This window comes from Eleginops maclovinus, chromosome 18 (assembly GCF_036324505.1).
Source record: "Eleginops maclovinus isolate JMC-PN-2008 ecotype Puerto Natales chromosome 18, JC_Emac_rtc_rv5, whole genome shotgun sequence".
In the NCBI taxonomy this organism is placed as follows: Eukaryota; Metazoa; Chordata; class Actinopteri; order Perciformes; family Eleginopidae; genus Eleginops; species Eleginops maclovinus.
In genome coordinates, this window is record NC_086366.1 from 18,390,015 (window position 1) to 18,415,926 (window position 25,912).

Consider the following 25,912-nt stretch of genomic DNA (forward strand, 5'->3'; position numbering starts at 1 on the left):
TCCTTAGCACTCAAAAATGCACATTTGATTCATCACATGCAGAAAACAAACTATCTCAGAGGTGGACTGATCTTGTATCTGTGCATGCAGGCACTCACGAGTTTGAACAAAGGCTGTGTCTGAGAGAAAGACAAAGCCCTCCCTCTGCAAATCCACAGAGCAGTCACCGAAAACGCTGAACCCTGCTGATTCGCCTCCATTTTGCCCACTGCATAACACACAGCAGGAATATGCACTGACCTCAAAGTGTCATATATTTCTAGCACACCCTGCATCGGGTAGTGTTGCCCGGGGCAATTAATAAAGCATTAATGACAAAAGCTATTTAAAATGTAGTCTTTTATGTAGGGACAGGGCTTTTACTCACCACGATCTGGGGGGCGTGGGGGGGGAGCCAACTATGCAAGGCAGAAAGCTGCAAGCTTTCCAACAGCTGAATAGTCAAACGCCACCCTGTTAACAAATACTGCCTACTTTATACTACTTGTATGTCTGCATGCATTCGTTTTTACACACATTGGACGGCTACTGATCTATTAGGAGAGGCATTGTACTGTGGAAGACAATGCTGGATCAGTAACAGTATTTCATAATGTATTAGAAGCGCTTGTTTGGTTTACTCATGATACATTGGGCCGTTATGTTGACAGATCACATGTTTATTCTTGCCCTTTTTATAATTACTTGTATTCTAGTTTTGTTTTTGTTTTGTTTTTTTTTTGGGGGGGGGGGGTTCTATTGTATTCCTCCTACCTAGTTTATCATTTTTAAATGTGTTGTTTTTATTGCACAAAATAATAAAAGGGCATTGCTCAAATCCTATCCAAAATTAAATCAAATTAAAGCATAAGTTTCCATGCATGCAATCTGAAAGGCAGCCCAACATGTAGCCAAACACATAAATGCCATGTGCAGCCACCATGTAGGGACTGAGACTGAGCGGAGCGTCTGGGGTTAAGGTCAGCCTGGGCCCTGCACACCGAGCGGGCCATCAGGCCTCTGATTAAAAGGCAGCTTGTTTTTACCAGGGTCTTTCCTTCATTAACCCCGGCCTCCTCCAGCAGTAATGACGACAAGACCAAGGGAGGCTAAACCCCTGATGGGTATGACCTCCTGAAAGAGCAAGTCAAATGGAAATAATCCTGCACCCACCAAGCCCCCCCCCCCCCCCCCCCCATTTATTATTGTGCATCCATACCTCTCATTTAGTCCTATGTTCACACACAGTTATGTTGAGCTGGCATGGCCACCATGGGCAACGTGAAGCAGACTTTTCTAGGAAGTAGCGGGCACACACACATACTGTCTCATACACACACAAAAACTGCCACCATGCTGTCTGAAAGAATCCAGTAGAACTCCACTGGTGACAGATTTTGACGAACATGTCATTAAGGTGACACAGTGTAAAGCAATGGAGGCATGTGTGATTGACTTGTTAGCCCATTACGATGCTGTTGCAGAATTAATGGCTGCCATGGGAGGGTGGTTTGAAAACAGAGCTGGCAGTTTTAACGGCTTGACGGTGAGTTACGGCAGGAAGTTTACCAGCAGAAAAAGTGGAGGGAAAGTGCAGTTGTGTGTATGTGTGTGTAAATGTGAGACACAGAGAGAAACGGCTACTTTACTCCTTTCCCTGTCGTGTGCAGAGGGTGAAATGTGACCAACAGCAGACCAGCAGGGTTATTGGCCTGTACCATGTCATGCTAACTCGCTCTATCAAAACCAAGTGATTTATGGGGGCCTAAAAGCTCTGCACGTTATATATCCCACAGGCAATATAAAACTCCCAAGTACCACTGAATCTGACAAACACTACATTCATAAAACAAGGCTCATGTAAGGAGTTAAAATACTTTGCACCCTCCTTTATAATCTCAGGCGTAGAGACAACAGCATTTAACTTGTCTTGTCTATGTTTCCTAATGAGGACAGAGTAGAGGATCTACATTCCTCATGTGCATATGCCTCATTGTGCAGAGGCTTTACTCACTCATCCTTTCTTAGCTGTATGATTAGGAGGATAAGGGTCAGTGTACTGCAAAATCAAATAAAGCATAAATACACTAATTTAGGTTGCAAATGCCTTATCTTAAAGAATAGCTTAACAGCCATTTTAGTAGTTTTACCTATCCAAAGCATTGCCATTATTTTTGGATTGACTGCTTTACAGCCAGGAAGTCGCTTTTTAATCTGCCTCTTAAGTTAAATATGGGTTAATTAAATCAGTAAATATCCTCGGGTATTTTCCTCTTACTTAAAAAAATCTCTGTGTGTCATGTGTTAGTTGCACTTCAAATCAAGTCCTTTTCCAAATGCTCTTCTTTCAAGGACATTGCCTACTTGTTAGAGTCAACTGCCATAAAGCTTTGTGAAAGCTGTATTTTTTCGGAAAATCCAACTAAGAAGAAAAATAATAAGCCAATGTGTATGTGTGAGAGTTTCTAACAGCTCCTGTATTTGACTCAGGGGGGAAAAAGCCCTTTAAATGTTCACTGTAGTAGATTGCCTATCTCAAGCAAGTCTCCTCAAGTTGATGTACATAACATTTAAATGGTTGCCTTGAAGGTAAGACATTATGTGCTTAGTGTGTTAAACATGTTCAAATTCCAGTAGGGCCATTCAAGCCAGGAGAAAGTCCTTCTGAAAAGGCTTGTCTCAAACAGGTCAATATTTGCTCTCCTCCTTAATGTATGAGATCACACCAGGTTTTATGTCGGGGGCTCTTTTATCATGCTGACTTCCCCTTCACTGCCAGGTCCTGACCCCATCACAAGAGCCCAGAGACCAGGGAGAAAAACCCTACTCTGTTACAGTTTAATTTAACACACCTAACACCCCTGCCTGGAATAACTGGACTAGCACCTCTCACCGCCTTCTCATGGCCCTGCTGTTAAGTTTGTTTGTGTTACCTTTCCCCCTTGAATTCTCACTTCATCTCAGTGGGATACAGAGCCTCTTCTCTCTGCTTTTCATGGCTCTGTCTGTATTGCACTTTGCTGAATCTTTGGGCGATTATATGGTGATCATGATGGTATTAGAAATTGTGGTCTTTTCAGCGAGCTGTTGAACATGAATGCCTCACTACCTTTGAAACACAGGAACTGATTCCTGAGTTCTACTACCTCCCGGAGATGTTTGTTAACAGCAACGGCTACCACCTGGGAATGAGGGAGGACAGGACCATGGTTTGTGACGTGGAATTGCCAGCCTGGGCCAAGAAGCCTGAAGACTTGGTTAGGATCAACAGGATGGTAAGCTTTAGGCATGTGCCTAATTAACAATGGTATCTGAAAAGATGATATTTTATTTGTGTAGTGCTTTTAAATGTACAGAAAGGCACTTTAGAGGGCAGTTATGACAGTAACTGCTTTATTAGCCAGGGAAAAACTTCAGTAAATCTTCAGTTAATATATCAACATAAATCACCATAATAACCATCTTATCTTTTTCTTTATTTTATTTTCTGCTTTTCTGTCTGTGCCAATTAAGAAAAATAATTAGAAATTAATACAGCACTATTTGCAATGTTTATGTAAGTAAACAACAGTAAAATTATTATTATTATTATTAACTCTTGCATTTATAGTTGTAATTAATTTTGATTTGTTATACTTATTAGTCAATCTTCATTCTAATGCTTCAACGCAGCATTATTAACTTTGGTGTATTTTTTTAATTATAAATATTTACTGAATAATTACTACAAACATTCTGACAATGTACAATAGGTCTGCAGTATTTTTTTTAACTATTTCTTTACAGTCAGCTTTTCTGCCTCCGTCTCACGGCAATCCATTTTTCTAAACTTCCCTCTAACCTTCCCATGCATTTGTGTCTCCTTGTCTTATTCATGAAGCATCTTATAACGTGCACCGCTCAATACTAACACTGTACCCCTGACCCCAGTGATGTCACTAAAGGACAGCACTGAGGGCAAGTTTGCCCTATAGTGTTACATTCAGTAACGCCGGGCCTCATCACTTTGGCAGCGTTCAGGGCTCCGTGTGCATGTGTGTAAGCGTCTGCGTGTGCACGTTCTATACAGACAGCCTATCAACATGTGGTCCACACAACTCCCAGCAGGTTTCAGGAGCAGGACGGAGAAAGAAATAAAGATCCAACCAATCTCTTTCTGTCGGATAAACTCTGTTCTCCCTTTTAATCTGGAATCACTTACTGTGGAAACTCAACAGCTAAACTCTATACGCTTGATGAATGGCCATTGCATGTTCTGCAGTGCAGATACATTTTGAACACATCTCAAATGTAGGGGGAATGCTAATTGAAAATTGAAAACCCCAAAATCTTTGATATAAGTTTCTTTATATTGTAAGATTCGTGAAGGCCCTTATGAAAAAGCCCTTGTGAACTGACACATATGATGGAAAACATTCTGCAAAAGCATTCTCCATCATACTAATTCAGGCCAACTTATTGACTAGTTTCTTCTGAAAAGCACATAAACTTAATAGGGAAGCAAAAAATACACTTGTGTCATGCAGGTTCTGTATCCTGGCTTCATGGGCCACCATTTTTTTAGACCAGAGGTAGAGAGAGGCTCTGGAAACATACTTGACCTTTTCAGCTGGAGTGACAGAGCTGGGCTGGTCTTATGGAGGTGACCTTTCACCATGCTCTACCCACGCTGCCTGGTCGTGCTCTATCGGGCTTGTATACTGGCAGAGTGGGGGGGTAGGGAGAGGCTGGGAGTTGTTATGGGCATGTCTGCATCTCTCAAACAAGGAAAAAGGGAATGACTGAAAAAAAGATTGACTGTGGATATTTTCCCACCGTTGTAGGATACATTGTGATTCTGCACTGTTACATTCGCAGACTAGTGCATTCAGACGCCCAGAAAATCATAGTCCTCTGCCTCCATCTTTTTTTGCCTTCTTTTGTTCTGTTCTCTCGCTAGCCCACACTCTTGCTTCATCTATTATTTCATTTCTGTCAGTGAATCTCTCCCCCTGCCTCCCCCTCTGTCTCACTCTTCCTCTTTTTTTTCCCCTTCCCTCCTTCCCTTTCTCCCTCCCTCCCTCCCACTTCCCATCTTTGCATGTGCCACTTTCAATTGAAGTGATATGCCCTGTGGCAAACTCTGCCTCTGTGTGCTCGAGCAGGCTTTGTTGGTAATGGCTGTTACTCCTGACGCAAGGGGAGGAGTGTAAATTCCTCTAGCAAAGCCTTACACCAGCATGCATGGGAATTATATTGTACTGTATTGTGGAACAATACATCAAACCCCCAACGCATGGCCTCCATAGGTTATTTATAATAATTATCAGCCTTAAATCCTATCCTGAATCTCTCACCAACACTCCCACAAGAAATCAAGTCTCCCTTTTTCACTCTCACAAGTAATTCATCATTGTTGCCTCTGCAGATGGTTTTACAGTAAATTGGATCCCTGTTAGTATTGAACCAATTTCTTTGTCTCCATGCAAAGATAGTGGCTGGGTATTTTAGGTAGACAGAGAAATGTGATATAGTATGTAGTTAGCTGATAACATTAAAAGGTGGAGTGCAGCTTGTTATTTTATCTTGTATATTCCATCCTTCCAGAATTGTAATATTTATAAGCAGTAAAACCGGTTGAATATTTATCTTTATTAAAGTTGTTTCCCATGCAGTACTCCTCATTAGAGTTGAGAGTTTAAATGTGATGCAATGCCCTTATAGGTCATCTGAGTACAGTGAAGTTGGCTTTGTTGGTCAGTGTTGTGTGGAGGTAAGATTTGTGTTGTGTCTTTTTGCCCATGTGCTGCTGGGATGCCTCTCACCTCTAATTGCCCCTGTTCTCCTCTCACAGGCCCTGGAAAGCGAGTTTGTGTCATGTCAGCTGCATCAGTGGATTGACCTTATTTTCGGCTACAAGCAGCGAGGCCCGGAGGCGGTGCGTGCCCTCAACGTCTTTCACTACCTGACTTACGAGAACTCCGTCAAGCTGGACAGTATCACTGACCCTTTGATCAGAGAGGTAAGGCGCGCACACACACACACACACATCGCCATGGAGACAATGCCCCTCCCCCCTCTCTTCCCCACCATAGGCACAGCCTGTTTGTCCTGGCATGTGTTGGAGCTCCGGGAGCATTCATATCACGCATCTGTCAATCAATTATTGTGTCACACAAATGTAACCCGTGAGAGAATTTGGCAGAGCTGCTGACTCATCAACTTGTTTTGGGATTAGTGTCATTTTGTGATGACCTGGGTTATTAATTTCCTCTCTCTCAGATAAACAGTAATCTTTTAATATCTGTCTACATTATTCATAGATCCTCTTAACATCACAGTGCTGGGCTTTTTTCTTCCCCCATATACTGTGTCTTCCTCGCTGTAATCAGATCAATAAATCTGACTGAGCTCTATGATCAATCAACAGGGGTCACGCAGTCAATATGTGAGGGAGTGAATCCTCTTGTTCTTAACCAATTAATTGAATATCTATTAGCTCGGCCATACTACTCGTGAATAGCTTAATTGCGCAGAGGGAAAGGGGACCAGAGACTGCAGCAGCTGGCATGCATTGTGGTACTTTCCAGTTTGAGCTTGTCTCCTCCTGTGATATCCACCATCTGCTGTCTGCAAAACAAGTCATTTATATACTGTCACTTCCAGGGGCGCCTTTATTTATCAAGTGACCACTATGCAAATCACCTGCAGAAGATTTGGCTGATCTAATTACCAAACCATATTGTGAAAGGTTTGGTTTCCATCCTTTCCAGGAAGATTTAGGTGATGCTTTCTTTATTTTGCATCAGGCTGAGGGGATTTTTAGCTGTCTTCTCCCCACCTACTGTTACCCTGAGAGATGACAGTACTGTTGGTTAGTTAGTTGCACATTAGGGTCCCTGCTACTCAAAGTCCCTAATTGTGCCCAGCTGATGTCATTGGTATTGTGACATGTGATTGTATTTGTGCTGGAGAGAGAAACGGTCTCAGATAATTGCAACTGATCTTATGCTCATGTGATGAGCACTAATTAAGACAAGCCTTCATACCTTCAATCATGTTTCTTATTCCAGATGGATTCCTTTCCTGTAACAGAAAGTATAACCTTGTGTATGTAAACCACCTATATTTATAACATATAAATTACATACTAAGATCTTGATCCTGAATATGCAGTCTGAAGAAGTCTTGTGAAAAAGATTAACTTTCCAAAGCAGGTCGTTTACATTTTTCAACAGCCACCTGTACAGTAACATTTAAAATATATATTTTTTATAATTATTCAGTATTAAATATCATTGTATTGCTTTAGATGGATATCTGCTTTACGGCCAGTATTATTTTTGAGTACAGTATTTCTTTAGGCTGATCAGATCACATCAGTTTGACTATACTTTGATGATCTGCTATGAAATGAATTAAGTTGAGTTTCCTGCACAGTATGGGATCATTAAGGTCATTTATTAGGCAATTTCCTACAGGATTTATTGTGGCATTATTCACAATATGGTTTACCTCTCCTACTATCCCGCATAGGCCAGGCCCTGGCTGATTCAGTGAGGGGGAGCATGGACAAGTACCCAATGGATGACTTGCTAAGACCTGCCCAGATGTGAAGATTGACTCCAGGGTATTGATTCATTCTGGGCCTGACAGGTGAAACTGCAGATCTGGCATTAGTCATAACAATTAAGGCATTTGAAATGTCAATAAATTAGAGGTCATGAGAGATCATTTCCGCCTGTGTGTCAGATGGAAATGATGACACCGTCGGGCCTCTGGTTGAGGGCACGGTGACAGCTCCACTGGGCACACTGCCGAAACAGCAGTCCTTCTATGTGATGCTACTCATGACAGCCTTCTCTTATGGAAAAACATGACAGCAACCCCTTGATTCAGACCCCGCTGTGTCACTCAGAAGTAAACAGACAAATTATTCATCAGTGGGACTCCATTCTTCCTCCGCTGCCTCCGCCCCTCCCGCCCCCTCTGAGTTGACAAAGACAACAAAGTGTGCTGCAGCTAACAAATGAAGGGTTTTGAAGAAGCTGAGATATATTTAAATAGATTTCACCTTGATATTCTCATACTGAAGAGACTCAAGTGTTTAAATGCTTGACCTTTATGATAAAAACTCCCTTCATAATTTTATTATAGAATAGGATTCGGTGTGTATTGTCACAGATGATAACTGCATTAGAAACAATCAGCTACTAGTGAACATATTGTTCCAGACATTTCTGCTCCCACATACAAAAGTGCATGTCAACTCCCAAGCTGTCACTCAAAAAACACCCTCAGGCTAATTCTTCGTTAGGACTTAACAATTTAAATAGGCTCAAATAGGATTATACTAAAACTTTGGAGTATAAAGGATGAGCAGGAGCATGTAACACACCCTATAGTAGGTAGTTGCCTGGGTCTGTATGGTTTCTATGCTGCTTTGTTTCTTTAAATTGTTTTTTTTTTGCTATTTAAAAGCCAGAAGTACTTAATGAAAACAATTTGTCAAAGGGTGAAAGCTTCATATTTGTGGTTGCCACCGCTGATCTCAGGTGTCGTGACTCAGCATGATCCCACGCTGCTTAGCGGGTCACTGCAAGGCCGTGTTTGCATTCTGTCTGACAGAGCTGTTGTGTTTCTGCGTTGCATGAGTGCACTGGAGGATGCTGTTGGGGGATCATCCTCCATGGAGTCTCTCTGTCACCAGTCTGGGAACCAGGCAGCAGATAGAGAGAGCAAAGCAGCTACTACTTTTGCTCATGCCAAAATCGGATGCGAACAAAGTCACACAGACAGACATGCAGACACAGTGTGTTATGATGGATGTTTGGTGCTCACCCAAGCAAGGTGGTTGTTGCTGTGGGGGGAAGATCATCCAGATGGCTTTGGCAATAAGTGTCACTTATCAGCCAAAAAGCAGAGCCTGAAGTGACTTAAACTAATGAACTGCCTGTTAAGTGTTCTCCTTCGCAGACTGAGGTAGAGATAAGTTTCTGACATACCTCACAGAGGATTACTGTCCAAGCTCCTCAGAGATATTGACATATTTTGATCATCTAGAGGAGGAACATGTTCTTGAGTCAACCTTCAACAAATACGACACCCCTTACCCCGACACACACACAAAAACACAGACAAATCCTCCCCCTCGCACTCTGGGACCAATCTTTGGGCGTCAAAGTTGTCTAAGACCACAGAAGTGGGATATGCAGCAGCCCAGTGGTACAAAATCATCACAAGAAATGTGGTGATGTTTTGCACATGGCCCCCTCAGCCTTTCTGATCTTAGTATCACATTTCGTTATTTGAACAGACACTGTGACCCTTACCCTAAACCTAACCTTAAATAGCCATAATGTCAGATGCTTATTACTTGAAAGACGGCGCTGTAAAGGAGCACTGAATAGCACTTAATGGTTGCCAAATGGGCTCAGCAACTCACATGAAACTTTCACTGCTCTGCGACAGGGCCTTTTTTGGTGCTGTGGAAGATAGGAAGTGACCAGGGGGTGTTGGGGGCGACTGCTTGGCTTGCAGGTGGCCTGTCCTTATTCAGTATCACCTCCAAACTTCCCTCGCCACATCTCCCTCTGTGGCATGTGCTACCCAATAGCTCATTTTGATAGTGAGTGGTGTGTACAGGCGAAGAAAATGAGGGCTAGTCACCGAGGCAGTCAGAAGGGCGGGCGAGGGGCTGAGCGATGTATGTTCCATTGTGCACAGTGGCATTGACGGACATCTACAAGCTCCCCTCTGATGGTGGAAGTGGCTCCAGTCACATCAATCACTCCCATCGAGTGCCCCACTTTCAGTCAAGCTCAGCAGCTCTTCCTGCTTGTGTTTTTCCTCACTTACTGATGGCAGGGGAGATATTTGTCCTTTAAATGGAAGTTATTTTTCTATAATACTAAAGGCTTAATTCCATATGTGTCTTTTGGTCATTTGTGTTTTTCTTTCTTGTTTCTCAAGCTTCCATTCTCAGTTTACTCCCCATAAATCATCCCTCATCAAGGTACCCGCTACCAAATCACCTTGGTCTGCTGTGTGATTTTCTGCCTCTGTTGTGTGTGTACATGGACATGCTTTTCCCCTTTGTTTCAAACACAATAACATCTAAAAGCAGGCCGGCATGCTGCAGTCCTAGCTGCATGTCACTCCAGGTTAACGTTTATGCAGTGGGGGCCCCTGCGCCTGGAAATGGGAATGGTTAACTGAAGCATGTTAATAGGAAAAGGCTTGTCTCTTCCATACTAACACTTGGATGACTCTGCAGGCTGAGGGGGGAAGGGGGAGCACCCAGGCGGATTGGGAGTGCTCCCCTCTCCCTTTACCTCCCCCTTTCCTCAGAAGCACGGCTGAGTTAGGATTTGCTAGCATTGTCAAGTAACGCATTGACCCATCACTTTGATGCATATTGATTGTGACAGCCGCTCTCTCTCTCTCCCTCTCCCTCTCTCCCGCAGGCCACAGAGGCACAGATCCAGAGCATTGGACAGACGCCATCTCAGTTGCTTATTGAGCCACATCCTCCACGCAGCTCTGCCATGCACCTGGTGAGAGCAATGAGCATGCTGGGAAAAATCCCTGCACCTCTGGTGGTAGTGTGTGTGAAAGAGGAAGTGTGGACCTTTGCAAGTCTTGGTGGTGTGGGTGTTAGGCCTGTGTGTGAACAAAATAAATGTTCCTTATTTCTACACATTTCCTTCAATCCACTCTGTTGTGATAACAAAAAAATATATTTCAGAATCTAACCTCATGTAGGTCACAGACACGCAATTTGACAACAATTCTCAGCACCAGTAATCTGCACTGTTTCTAGCGGTAACTGCCAACTAGCAGTGTGGTGTAAGGGAAGAGTGCTCCCTGCTGGCCCAGTTGTTTCCTCTTTCGGCTGTAGGCTACTCTGCCCTGTCTAATCCATGTAATAGCCAGCCTAGCCCTCATTATCCTCACATGGCTCTCCCTGTTTCTCTCTCCCTTCAAGAAACTTTGTAAGGCAGATCCCTTTGAGACCTCTTAGTTCAATTCCCTCCTTTTTTCAGCAGATGCTAATGTTTTCATAGAAGATGAAAGCTAAAACTGGTTTAAAACTAATAGTATTGTCATGATCCCTATCTTTTTCATCGCTTAAATTCCCGCTCCACAAAAACATTGTTGTAAAGGTTGAGCTGAAATAAGTGCATCTTTAAAAACATATGGAATCTCTTTAATTGCTTCTTGTTTGTTGGCCAAACTCAATCCGTCTGACACATGTGTATCATGTATGCACCATCACATGTGTACAACCTCATATCTTACCCGTTTGACCAGTCCATCATCTGACTGTACTGTCCAGAGGGGGGGGCAGTGCATTCAGCTCTCCTCTGTGTCTGACCCTGGTTGTTCCTCCAATCTCCACTCTAATTGCCTTTATACTGTACATACTTTTTCTCTCATCATTTCATTCTTCAACTTCTCCATCCCTTCCTGCTCCATGATCTTCCTCCTCCTGTCCCGCCATCACATCCCTCCACCCTTTACACTCTGTGTTTTCTCTCTTCTAATAATTATTGTTTTCTTCCACAGAGTCCTCTCATGTTCAAGGACCAGCTGCAGCAGGATGTCATCATGGTGTTGAAGTTTCCATCCAATTCTCCTGTAACTCATGTGGCCGCCAACACTCTGCCCCATCTCAGCATCCCCGCTGTAGTCACTGTTACCTGCAGCCGAGTATTTGCCGTCAACCGATGGCACAACACTGTTGGTCAGTGAACCTCAGCACACATGGCAGAGTTGTGTTCAAACATACACATATGTTTACCTCCTTTAAATAAATAAAAAGTGCCACACCACATGTGATACCTACCACAGCAGCCGCCCTGTGAAATCACTTCATCACCGTCACACACAAACCTGCCTACCACTCATAATAGAGCTGTAGCCAGCTGGCTATGTGAGAGGCAAGCACCTCCTAGGTAAGCTGGCCATGAGTGTTTCCACATGTTCCTTTTCAGACATGTGTGAACAACATAACCCACAGAGCCCCTCCCTGAGAATCAGCCTCACCTCAGGGTCAGAGGGCCAAAGCAATGGTTACTTGGAAATTAGGCCACAACTGCACCACATTCTCCTCACACGTCCCCATCTGTCAGTGCAGAGACACACTGAGCTCAGGAGCAAAGAGTCCACACTGTGTGGCTGCTCAGGCTGGTCCCACACTAATGAACACAGCTGCAGCACCCTTGCCATCCTGTCGAAGAGGAGGGAAATGTGGTTTGGCTTTTCAGAATAATGATGATAATAAGGGCTCCATATTTTCAGGCATGTTGCTGTTTTAAAACTGGCCCCAAATACAAATTGCACAGAAAAATGTCTCTATTTTCGTGTGACACCACTAAAAAAGAACAAAAAATCCTAGTAAGGCAGGTGGGAATATCTCTGATATGGACCTTATGAAGGGGTATGTGTGTTTGTAAGAATGCACATGTGCAGACTCACAGGTGAGAAACCTCAATGATTAATTTCCTTATGCCTCCATGCATGAATCCAGGTCTCCGAGGAGCACCAGGCTACTCTCTTGAGCAGGCCCATCACCTTCCTATAGAGATGGATTCTCTGGTTGGTGAGTAAGCTTCCTGGATTTCAATGGAAAGGACAGCATCAAACAAACAAACATTGGCTTTAATATCTATTTTATCTTTAGGGTCTGAGTTCTGTTCTTCCTTTTTTTCCACAGCCAACAATACAGGAAGCAACAAGCGTCAGATCACAGATTTAGTGGACCAGAGCATCCAAATCACCACGCACTGTTTCGTGGTGACAGCTGACAACCGTTACATACTGGTGTGTGGCTTCTGGGACAAGAGCTTTCGTGTGTACTCCTCAGAGACAGGTAGGTTACAGTGTAAACTCTATTTGCTATAGAGGTGTGCAATGATGTGTGGAGGACTGAGCGCTATGATGGGAAAATACAGTATTGTCGCTTTTTCCTCTCGACAAGCCTTGTAGGAAAACTAATGACTACACTGTTACACATTTGAACACACTGATACATAAAAAAGTTACTTTTCAAGCTTATTTCCTATCCATTGGCGATGATTCAGTAGGAGCAAGGTAAAAATATTGGCACTTCACACGTTTAATTATATAAATGATTATTACTGCAGCTGGACAGATGGTATTTACCTAATTGCTTCCAAACTTTGGGGTTACGACAACACAAGAGGTCAAAAGGATGGAAAGGATGAGGGAAAAATCTGTTCATTTTCTAACAAATACTGCATACTATCACTCTTTTCATCCTAAAAGTCCTTTATATATTACAAACCGAAAGGGACAAATCACTGTTCAACTCTGTCCACACCAAAGCCAAATATCTGTGATGATGGTTTACACGCCAACATTTGAAGCGATCACAAGATAAAGAGGCTGGGAACCAATGAATTAACCACAATCCAGATATTTTGTCTTTTCTCATCTTAGTGGAGCTTTAAAAACACAGCCGGTAGTCATTTTGCCATGTTGCATTTGAGGAACTTTTGACACTGAAAACATGTTTGTACATATTTCTTCAGGCAAGCTGACCCAGATAGTTTTTGGACACTGGGACGTGGTGACATGTCTGGCCAGATCAGAGTCTTACATCGGGGGAGACTGCTACATCGTGTCTGGGTCCAGGGATGCTACACTGCTGCTGTGGTATTGGAGCGGACGGCACCATATTATTGGCGACAACCCCAATAACAGTGAGTATGCATGTGCTCACACATGAACAGTAGCATCCCCCTCTGGACAAAGTTACAGGAATCTTCACAATGTTTAATACTTTACCAATAAAATATATAAAAGTCTTCAAAAATGTGCATGAGTTCATTGCTAGTATTTTCAACAAGTTATATAGGAAGCAAGAGCCTTTGATCAACACTGGAGAAAAAGGAATTCTCCTCTAGAAATAAAATAATGATAAGAGACAGGGAGAGGGTAATTTATCTGCACTGTAGCTGTGATATATTAGTGTGATTTATTGCATTGAGCTGTGCTGCTTTCAAGTAGAGGATTCCAGATGTCTTGGCATTCAAAATGGTAGACCCCAGTGTGTGATTTCTGCTGCTCAGTTCATTTAGTTGCTCATTCCCACTGATTGTCTGTGTTCAAAACAATCCATCAGGGTAGGCGAAACAGACAGTACTGTACAAGTTAGTAGCACCATATATGGTGAGAAATACACATTTGAGAGGAGGAAGAGTTTTTGTTTTATTTTTAGATGACAATTCATTGAGAGTATGTGTGTACGGGGGGGTGGGGTGCTATAACATCTTGTGTTTCCAATTGTCACAGAATCTGGGCGCTCCATATTAGATGCGAGTGTTCTCTAATTAACTTCACTGAGGCTCAGACAGTTAATTAAGAATTTCAGCTTGGTTGCCTCCAATTAGCAAGGGGCAAGAGCACTGGTGTTCCTGCAGCAGGAAAACAGTATTCCCCTGATATTCACACTCCCATTGCTTACAATGCACCTTCAACGGACGAAATGGAAAAAAAACATTACTCATCTCAAGAAACAAAAGACAGGATGTGTTTTCACTGGATCAAATTACTTGCAATCTTTTATCAATATCTCATCAGTTTAGCATGATGTCAGGGACACTGTGGAGCCAAAAGTTACTGATCTGGCTTTGGTCAAGAATGCAGAGCACTTAAGGGTTGGGAAGTTATTTTGGAGAAGAACAAAGGTAGTGCAGAGGAAAATAACTCAGTGTATTTATTTAGCTAGAAAGTCCCCACTGTAATACAATATATTGTCTACCAGGAAGTCCGGGTCAGAATCAGCTCACTTTGTAAACTGTATGTTTGACAATAATCGTTATACAAATCTCTAATGCTGGCAAACATCAGTCATCCTCAAATAAACATGGCATTTGAAAGGATCATCAGGGATAAACCACTACCGGCCTTTAATATCTTTACACTTGAAGCCCTCAAATAAATGTCAACGCAACAAAATCTATTTTTTCCATTGCTTATTCGCTATTTCATTGAACAATCGTTTCCACAAGTCCTGTTCTCCTGATTTCATGCCTATCATATTTTCTATAATGCTGGTTGAAGGTTGTGTGAATATGTAGCGGCAGCCCTCCGGATCACTGCGTCCTCATCCCGCAGACGTGGAGGGCCAAAGAAATTGATTTCACCCGCGCCCCAAAAGGCTGCATGTGTCTTAAATGTGTAATAATTAAAATAACTTCCAGCTCAATCATGGCCCTGCCTCTCAGATCCAGCCCATCACACCGGTGCGAGGGGATATTTGCACCGGGTAATTGTGGTGGCTGACTTCGACTCGTCCCAAGGGCTAGGAGAGGGTGGGGGGTACGCGGTGCAGGCTGATTGAATCTTTTGTCGGGTAGGTGAGCTGCACAAGGTCCCTTTCTCCCCCTGGAGGCTTTTTCTGACACTTGTCCTATTCAGCTTCCCTCAGCAGTGGGTGCTGGGACTGACAGCCCTGCTCAGGTCCCGGTCTCTAAGGGGCCGTGCTGCATCGATCACAGTCCAGCTCCCTGCCCGGCCCGCTACAGCTGCAGAGGCGATATGCCGAGCTCGAGGCTGAGATGGGGGGAGGAGGAGGAGGGAGGCAGTCTGACACATGTCCACATCATCTATCAGGACTTTACTGTCATCCAGGTGGAGAGAGAAACTTTCACTGAATCGGCTGAACTTTGAGTCATGTGTGGACACCAAATGCCACCTAATGTTATATTTATTGGCGGGAGTGTGCTGAAGAGTGGTGCAATGAACAAACTGATGTTGAATTCATTTACTTCAATTTTATTCATTAAAATTAAATATATAGACTATGAATAAGAATAAGAATCAAGTTTATTGCCAGGTACCTTTACACAAGGCATTTGCTTTGGTGTCTGGTGGTGCGAGTATAAACAATCTAAGAAAATAAGTTGCAATATTATTAAAAAAAATAATAATAACTTATTTAGTCAAACTATAAGGATAATAAAAAATAAGTATTATTTAAAAACGATTTAGCATCAAAAAAATATACAATAAAGACAAGTATTTAAACTAAATTAAAATGTTACCTATAAAGCCAAAAAACTAAAACAAGACAATGTACATATGCATGGCAAACGGCAGTGAAAAGTTTTCAAAATAAACACTAATTTGACTGCCTAAAGCCTTGTTTTTGTTTGTTCACACAAAATGTCCTACAGTAGCTACTCCTTCGCTAATGGTTAAATACATGCGTTTAATACTAACAATTTCTCTGCTTTCCCTGCCTTTATTCCGTCTGAACTTCTTACCAGTTAAATACAGATCATTACCACTGATCTGATTATTTTTGTGGCGAATTCCATATGGAAAATACTCATAAGACACAGCAGCATTAGAGAATATGAAGTGGGGTTCTTTCTTTATTGGTGATCAGTGCTTTTGAAAAACAAGACTTGAGGTCAGCTCTGGGTGCCATGAAACTCCCCTCACTAACCTCTCGCCCGGCCGTCATCAATCATATGACACATGCAATGAAATCAAGTGGCTCGGCTGCCATCACCGGGCATCCCTGCATTTACATGACAATTCAAAGGGACCGCCCTGGTAGCAGATGTGTGTCACATTCACTGTGCTTGTGTTTATTAGATTTTATTGCCTGATGGAGGTGTGCTGGGTATGCAGAAAGAGAGCTTATAGACGGCCTATTCAGGGATTCATCGTTTTCAATCTCAGACAGTAAATGTCAACAATTAAACCAAGAAATGTGTTTTTATATCGTCTCTCTTGTTCTTTAGGTGACTACCCAGCTCCACGAGCAGTTTTGACGGGTCATGACCAAGAAGTTGTGTGTGTGGCAGTCTGCGCTGAGCTGGGCCTGGTCATCAGCGGAGCCAAAGGTCAGTGTGCTTTTCTGTCTCGCTTTTAAGGTCACTGTCATCAGAGAGGAAAGAGGAAGTCAGGATCACTCACCCTCAAGCTTGCTTATATACTGTTGGTTACAAGTCTATAACCAGCATAACAGACAAGAATATTTTTAAAAGATCACTCTTGACCAGCATTTGTACCAGAATGAACAACATGCAAATCCTGGAATCCATCTCTGTATGATAAGCTTTTAAAACTGTAAAAATATCATCATATGAATTAACTAGAAGACAGAATACTAGATATTTTACATGAGCAGTTGTCTCAACCTTGCCTGTGTATGTTTCTCTTTGGCAGAGGGCCCATGTCTGGTCCACACCATCACAGGGGACCTGCTGCGGGCTCTGGAGGGGCCAGAGTACTATCAGTGCCCACGGCTTATCTCAGTATCTAGTGAGGGCCACTGCATCATATACTACGAGAGGGGCCGCTTCTGCAACTTCAGCATTAATGGAAAATTGCTGGCACAGCTGGAGGTCAATGACTCCACCAGGGTAAGCTGGCTTTCTGACTCCAGGACAATCCACTAGAGCTGGTTCTTTGTTTATCTTCAGTCTTACAAACTTAACCTGTATGTATTTGCACTGATGGCTTCTTGTTTTGACTTTCGGTAAGAGGATGGTTATGTGCAACAGGATGTTGACTGATGGTTGCCCATCACATTATGAAATGTCATATTATTTAAAAAATCTATCAACAAAAGTCAATCTTTAGTTTGCCGTGCAAACAGCTGCTGCGCGTCATTCTCATACTGTACTTCCACAATCACAAATGTGGTCTCTGTTTCGTTGAGTAAAACACATTTCCGAGGAAGGGACAGTAAAATAAGTTGCAAGTCGCATGTAGATACCCTCTTTTCTCCTGTAGGCTATTCTCCTGAGCAGTGATGGCCACAACCTGGTGACAGGTGGAGACAATGGCGTGGTGGAGGTGTGGCAGGCCTGTGACTTCAAACAGCTCTATGTCTACCCTGGCTGTGATGCTGGCGTCCGAGCCATGGACCTGTCACATGATCAAAGGTCAGAGCGAACATTGTATACAATATTTACAGCCATCTTAATGTATCGTCTTCCACACATCACAGTTTTTCGAAATGCACCGCCTGAACTTATCATGAAATGCATTCATTGAGTTTTAATCACAGGCGGTCTTTTGATACTTTCAATTTTAATAGCTTACATTATATACACTTCTTAGCCACTTTGTCAGACTGTGCCCCCTGGCAAGCATCCGTCAGGTTATGAATGATTTAAAAAATATGCAATTAATGTAATTAAAATATAGTATGCCACAAAAAAGTCATAGTATGTCTAGCATGAACTCCTATGCTCCTAATTGCCCAATCGTTCTGTCATTTGTTCTTTTCTTGCCCAATCCTTTTATTCTTTGTGCTTCTGGATCTTCTCCAGCATCCTCCCTCCCTTTTTGCCAGCCCCCCCTCACCTGCATTACTCAGCAAACCTCCTCCCTCTCTTGCCCCACCTCACTAGCTCCAGACACTGCTCATCACTCCCTTCCCTCTTCCTCAGTCAGCTACTTCCTCATGGATTCCATTCCCCCCATTTCCCATTACATTAAATCCTTCTTCTTATTATCACTACTGAGTCTGCGTCTCTGTGAATCGTAACAGAGTTTCATGTGTATATGTCCTTAAAAAGTCAGAATGCCATAAAGCCGTAGTTTTATGCCATTATAAGTTTGTTTTAGCATATCATGAATACTTTCAAAAAATAGTACTTTCGTAAAAACAATCATAACATATTGTTATTTTACTATAAAAACTTCATAGTTGAATATTCCTTTAAAATAGCATTAAATATATAATATAGGTATTCATACAAACTATGAAAAGGTCATGTAGTACGTCATGTAATAGTTCACATGTCAGAGTATGATATATCGCTAAAAGTTATTGAATAGTTTGCCACTGCAAAACACTCATAGTATAGAATGTTTGACAAATGTGTCAAACTATATTATGTATCATACTATAAATCTTTTACAGTGTCCAAAAGAGTAAAGATCCCTATTAATGTATGTTATAAAATGTCATTACAACAACTGTATGCCAGAAAAAAATAGAATTACAATCGAAATTAGAGAACGTATCTAAAGAAGTAATTGTTTAGTAAGTACATACGATTAAATCCTCACATAAACGCATAGCGGTATGCCACAAATAATGCCCCCAAAACAATCATAATATTGTAATTCACCAAAAATTGGTTGAAATATCTCTTACATTACACATCGTTCTATTATTCTATTAAATTGCCATAAGCCATGTAAAACGTATAGTAAGCAGTAGATACATATATATAAGATACATATTAAAGTCATTCAAATGAAATGAAATAAGGCAGCATACAGAATGTCATAAAAGTCAAAATAGTATCCAACGTAAAATTAAGTGTATGGTGTGCCAAAAAAAACCCAAATCTTCATCAAAAACTATTACATTTCTCTTTGTCGATTAAATAAATGTCACAGTATGTTATTAAAATCTTTGTTTGTTTTTAAAGCCAATAGTAGCGTACAAGGCAGCTAAAGCACTGAACTCTGGTGGCCTACTATCATTATGAAATTCAGAATGAATAAATGTAAATGAGGCGACAGAGTGCAAAACAACATCCAAAAAGAATAAAAGAGTGTATGTATGGATACAAAGTGTCAGAGAAATGTTAGTTAGAAGGATACCCAGCTTCCTTTTGATGGAATGGAATTAACAGTTGCTATTGAGACAAAAGTTACTAATGTACTTATCTTGAAACATAAGTCAGCAGCATGTTTTTCCCAAGCGTTTGCATTCTGCGAGATTTATCTGGAGTCATTTAATGGGTGCCGGGTTGTCGGGCGACACTGTTTGCTCTCGGGCTATAAGCCTGACGTCATCATGTGACCCTGGCAGCGAAGAGAGGTTAGAGAGTCCGAACATTAAAGCTGCACTTCACCGCCGCAGGCCAAATCCCCCTCAGCACTTACAGTGCGGCCCGTACAGAGGCCTGGTTCTTATGCAGAATAACTCTGCACCATCGTGATTAACGGCACAACCTGTGTAGCTAAACAGATGATAGCATGATACGGGATTACATTTGTTAACAGATTAGCTTTTATTTTTAGTATAGTCTTTTACTTTCAATACCGCTTAACACATCACTTAATTGAGTATTGTTAGAACCCCGTGATTCAGTGAGTCTCTTTCTTCAGTGAGTTGACGTTAGGTAACACAAGGGAGCCATGTTTCCGCAGCTTCATGTACAGCGGGGCATTCTGCCTCGGCTCTGTTCATTGTGCTTGAGCATTTAAGCCCTCGGGGTGTAGCAGTATAAGACGACCCTGTGAAATCAGCTGCTTTTCCTACATACCAGCCAGCCGTGGACACAAGAGCACAGGGGTTGCAGAAAGATACTAAGACTCAATGGTCTCCTTCAGTTGTCAGAGGGACCCCATATTTTACCGTAACAGCCCCTGATGACCTCCTGTGCTAGCTATTTAACCAACTGTTAATATGCATGGAACACATTTTTATCAATGAACACATTTTGTAAAACTTGGTGGTTTGTTACACATGTGAAATAACATATTATACAGTAGATAGATTTGCAAAACAACCTACATAATTTAATCAAATATGTTGTTGTAATTGTGTTATTCTATTCTTCTAAATTATACAATTCTTTGAGTTTATAATGCATTTCCTGACATTAGGATTTCATCATTTGTGTGTTTTTTTTGCTCTTCAGGACTTTGATCACAGGGATGGCGTCTGGCAGTATCGTGGCATTTAACATTGATTTCAACCGGTGGCACTACGAGCATCAAAACAGGTACTGAGGAGAGACACGCAGCAGGAGCCTAGTGTGGAGGGTTAAGAAGGATGCTTACCAACCAGAGACTGAGCTGAGACATCCAGTGGGCTGCAGGACATCACCATGGTGACACTTATAAAGGACAAAGTGTGCTTACATGTGTTCATCTGGCCTCTGAAGGAACTTGGGAACCGTCTTTTCCAGGAGAATTTGAATGAATTTGCTGTTGGTTTTCAGGTGTTACATGAGCAGCAGCCGTCAACTTCCCCCACTGTGTTTAGCAGATCTGTTGTGCTGAGCATGAGAGACTGAGATGAACTTTATAACATAAACAAACACATGATGTAAGCTTTTAAGTTGCTGTTCTGAACTGTGAAGATGCAAAACAAAATGAATCCTCTGTAAGGAGCATTTATACAACATTTGTATGGCAGATACATATCTCACTAGGAACACTTTTCTAGAGGTGAACCTGTGATGTAAATATGGACAGTGTAAATTGTTTCTTCCCTGTAAAGACTGATAAAGATCTGAATGCTGTTAGACTAGCCACCATGTTGCCATCTTTTTCATCATGCGAGCCATGTGTAAATGTTCTAAATGTCTCCATTGAACATCAGATATTCGTTGGTTGTAATACGTATGTATGGCCCCTTGTTTGCTCATTGTTAGAACAGTGGCCGTGTGTGTGTGTGTGTGTGTGTGTGTGTGTGTGTGTGTGTGTGTGTGTGTGTGTGTGTGTGTGTGTGTGTGTGTGTGTGTGTGTGTGTGTGTGTGTGTGTGTGTGTGAAAAGACTAAATGTTCATTTGTTGTTTGATCGTCTTTATGGAAAAAAGTTTAAAATCCGTGTGAGCGTAGTCCTTTGTGAAATACTTGATTTTCATAATGTCAGTGTAAAGGATAATTGTGATATTTTCCATATTCACTTTAAATTTAAGACAATTTCATTATAAATGGCAAATAATGTAATTTACTGTGGGTTCCTAAAATATTTTCACGCGGGACATTTGAAAAAGCTGTAATCAATGTTTGTTTTGTTGTTTCCTGTTCTCCCTGACAGATTTGTATCTCATGACTGTTTAAGGTGTTTGGTAAAGACGATTAAAAGGACGTGAGGTTTTAAAAGACTACAATGCTGGCAATGCAATCATTAGTCCTGTTACTTCAGCATATCAGTTTTAAGTATTCCTATTTTTGAAAAAAAGGTTTGCTTGTCCATATTAAATCTGTGTATTCATGACCATCAGTCCGTGCTGCAAATCAGTGCATTGGTAAGCAATATTATGACATGTGTTTCAGCTGCGACAAAAAACGGATCTAATAATGAACATGATAATGTTCCAAAAATGACTATAGTCTATTTTTGTTGATAAATGAGAAGTCTGTCCCTGTGAGCTGACAAATTAAAATTAACAAAATATGCAAATAGATTTTTGAGTTAGCATTCTGATTTTTCTAGTGGGTCTACCAGACACCAAACTACCTTCTCCCGAAATAATTTCCTCCTAAAATATTCTGAATCTAAAATTAGTTTGACAAATTTTTGAAATATAGCCGTTCACTTCAAATTTCATGTATCATTTATTTCAAGTTAAGTTATGATTCATATTTTTTATTTTAAAAGGGTAGGATATCTTTGATGCTTATGAAATCATAAAAATGTATCATTGTAAAATGCAGCTGCTTTCATTAGTTCTGTTGTGTTTTTAATAAAATTGAATAAATACACCAGTGTCAATAGTTTTCTTGTTGAGCTTTTACTCTGGTATTTTGTGTAGCCTGCCCTCAAAACATTCATGCATGTGTTAATAAAATACTGCCATTAACAATGTATAACTATTGCTATAAGCCAGGGGTTTTCAACTGGTTTTGTCCCAGGGACCACCATTCGGACTAGAAAGCAATCCGCGGCCCACTGATGTGCCTGCGCGTGCGCGTGTGTATTTGGTGTTACATGCATAGCTCAATGCATGAAACATGAAAGAGAGGCCACGCAGATTTTATAATAATAAAAGTAGATTTATTAAATTAAATTAAATTAAAGATTATTTTAAAGAAAGAATAAAGAATAATAAAGTGTTGTGCAATTCAGTATTGGGAAAAGTAACTAAAAATGTCATGCAAAGTCAGTCTAGGTGTGTGACAAAACAGCAACGGAGAACAAAAATCCAACAACACCGGAGAACCAAAATCCAACAAATGAAGACCAAGGCAGCCTCAACTGCTGGCTGGTCAGGGCTTTTATAACCCAGCCAGGACAGACCTGTCACCAATCACCTGCTGTAGAGACAGAGAGATTGAGAAAAGCAGAGAGAGATTGAGAAAAGCAGGGAGAGAGAACAGGCTTACCATTAACACAGGGCGGGGCCTAAACCCGCCAGGGTCGTAACAGTGAAAACATGGAGAATTAGGCCTACCTGTCAGTGTGATATCTGGGCGTGGTGAAGTCCACACAGCCTGTCTATTCGTGGCGAAATGGTAGACAGAGACAGTCTCATGTCATTCTCTGGATCAAGCCTAGCCCTGTACTTATTCTTTAAGTACGCCAGTGTAGAAAAACCACTCTCACACAGGTATGTGGTTGGAAAGGGCAAAAGACACCTCATTGCTTTTGCAGCAAGCTGTGGAAATTCTGTCTGGCAACTTATCCAGAATTTAACAAGGGGCTGTGTGTCGTACATATGCCTCCTGACAGAGTCTGTGGACATCTCAATCAGCTTATCCTCTTCCACAGCCGTCAGACTTGACCCTACTGATGCATCGTCACTGAATGGGAGCAGGATCCACTTGCTGTCACGGCGCCACTCTTCCGAATCAGTGAAGTACTTTGCGAATTGACGCACAAGCTTCCTCAAATGCTCACATATAGTGTCGTTGATGTCAGTGCTGTCAGGGTATTCCTCAACTGAAGGAAACATCGCCAAGTTATTGCTCTCCACTCGTTCGATCCACTTTGACATTTTTTCACAAATGCGTCGAGCTTCTCGTAGAGCTGCATGACGTTTGCATCTCTCCCTTGCATGGAGCTGTTCAACTTGTTCAGCTCTGCAAAAACATCTGTGAGGTACGCCAGCTTAGTTAACCAGTAACTATCGTTGAAATTGGAAGCCAGATCAGAATGCTTCTCGCACAAGAACTCGTAGATAGCTCCGCGTAGTTCAAACACACGGGCGAGCACAGCGCCGCGAGACAGCCAACGCACCTCTGAATGATAAAGGAGAGAGCTGTGTTCACTTCCCAAGTCATGGCATAGGGATGAAAACAGGCGTGTATTCAATGCGTTTCGTTTTATGAAGTTGACCGTCTTGACAACGACATCAAACACACCACTGAGCTCAACACTGAGATCTTTGGAGGCGAGAGCCTCTCTATGAATCAGGCAGTGTGTCCAAATTACCCCCGGAGCCACCCTCCTTACATGCGCAGTCCAGTCTTGCTGCCACTCATGGCTCGGGCCCCATCGCTGCATAATGCAACGCACCTCTGCCACGAGATATTGTGCTCCGTGAAAAAATCGTCCAGTGCTTTAAATATTTCTACACCGGTAGTTCGCCCGGGCAGTGGTTTGCAAAAAAGAAATTCCTCGCACATAGTGCCACTGTCCTCGTATCGCACAAATGTTAACAGTTGCGCATCATTAGTAACATCTGTCGTCTCGTCGATTTGAAGGGAAAACAGAACTGTCTGAAGTTTTGCCATCAGCTGGTCTTTGACATCATTTGCCATTTCCCCAATTCGTCTTCCGATTGTGTTGTCTGACAACGGAATAGTTTTTAATTTGTTGGCACATTCTTCGCTTACCATAGCTCTGCACATATCTATGGCTGCTGGCAATATAAGCTGCTCTGCAATGGTATGGGGCTTCTTACTTTTTGCAACCCTGAGAGCGACCAGATACGATGCTTTCAGTGCGTTTTCATTTATTTTTGCACTCTTCCTCATGGTAGCCTGCTGTCCTTTGAAATCACGCAACATCTGTTGCATGTACTCAACGGGTTTGGCCTTCAAGTGGACGTGATGCGTCTCCATATGCCGCGTAAGTTTCGACGGCTTCATAGCTTCATTACAGAGAATTGTTGAACATACGAAACACAGTGGTACCTCCTCTCCTGCTCTGTCTGTCGTCACTGTGAATCCATATTTAACATATTCCTCATTGTATTTTCTTTTTCGTCTTTTTTGCGAAGTTGACGCTTCGGAAGCCTGTCCTTGCCCTATCGTGGCGGCCTGTCCCTCTGTCGTGGCAGCCTGACCCTCTGTCATGGCAGCCTGTCCCTCTGGCACTTTCCTCACTACAAAACGATCCATTGGTGCTAGATATATAGCTAGACTAGTACATATGTAACAAATGTTTGCTGTACTACAACCTATCTTAAAATACTCTCGTCGGCTATGCTTATAAATGTGTGTCAACTTTGCTCGCAAGACTGTACGTAATGAATAATAAGTGAGGTTAGCGACGCAACTCATTACCATTAGCAAATCACAGGCTACCATAGACTGGATAGACGCAAGGCTACATTCTGTCAGCTTGAATTTCCTTTATATTATTTTAAACATATTTTTCACGATATGTAACGGTATTCTGGAAATGTGTTGAAATATCAAAGCGAATTTATATTAAAAAAAAACAATGGTGAACTGATCAACATAGGCCTCTTGTCACGGACCACATGCAATGCCGCCGCGGACCACCAGGGGTCCGCGGACCACCGGTTGAAAACCCCTGCTATAAGCTATAAATACCTGGAATGGTGAAATCTATAGACGATATCATAAGCTTGATGATGCTGCCCCCTGCTGACTGGATGTGTTGCTGCAGTTTGTGCTTCTTTAATCTTGATAAAACATTAACGCTGACTCATTAACTAATCATCTTTTTTTTTTCTTTGAGCGTTTCAGCAACAAATTGTTGGAACTATGATTTTTTTTAAACCATAAAAGCCTTGTTGTAATTAATTCCAAATAAGTAATTTACTATTTGTATTCATTTAGATTTTTTTTATGACATCCGTAGGCTACATTAATGGAATATGGATAAATATAATACAGAATTCACATTCCCCATCTGCTTTGAACTAATACTGACATGCCCAGTTGTCTTTGTTACGGTGTATATTAACAGTATATGTTTATGTTTTTCAGAATTTGGAAAGTCTTGAAAACATAATCCCAAAAAGTCACTATTGCAACTTGCTTTCCTTGTGCTTTTTGGTTCACCCCCATTGAGTCA

The 25,912-nt window shown here is 41.8% G+C and overlaps 1 protein-coding gene across 1 annotated transcript in view; it reads left to right on the forward strand.

Moving 5' to 3' along the window:
• nbeab (neurobeachin b) overlaps positions 1–22,354 on the forward strand; it is a 179,335-nt gene extending 156,981 nt beyond the window's left edge. Inside the window, exons 47-57 of the mRNA XM_063906394.1 lie at positions 3,102–3,254; positions 5,813–5,980; positions 10,425–10,513; positions 11,511–11,704; positions 12,491–12,562; positions 12,677–12,832; positions 13,515–13,685; positions 16,740–16,841; positions 17,167–17,363; positions 17,737–17,888; positions 20,613–22,354. Coding sequence (XP_063762464.1) covers positions 3,102–3,254; positions 5,813–5,980; positions 10,425–10,513; positions 11,511–11,704; positions 12,491–12,562; positions 12,677–12,832; positions 13,515–13,685; positions 16,740–16,841; positions 17,167–17,363; positions 17,737–17,888; positions 20,613–20,703 — 1,545 coding nt within the window. The 3' untranslated portion in view covers positions 20,704–22,354. The remainder of the gene's footprint in view (positions 1–3,101; positions 3,255–5,812; positions 5,981–10,424; positions 10,514–11,510; positions 11,705–12,490; positions 12,563–12,676; positions 12,833–13,514; positions 13,686–16,739; positions 16,842–17,166; positions 17,364–17,736; positions 17,889–20,612) is intronic.
• Positions 22,355–25,912: the final 3,558 nt, after the last annotated feature.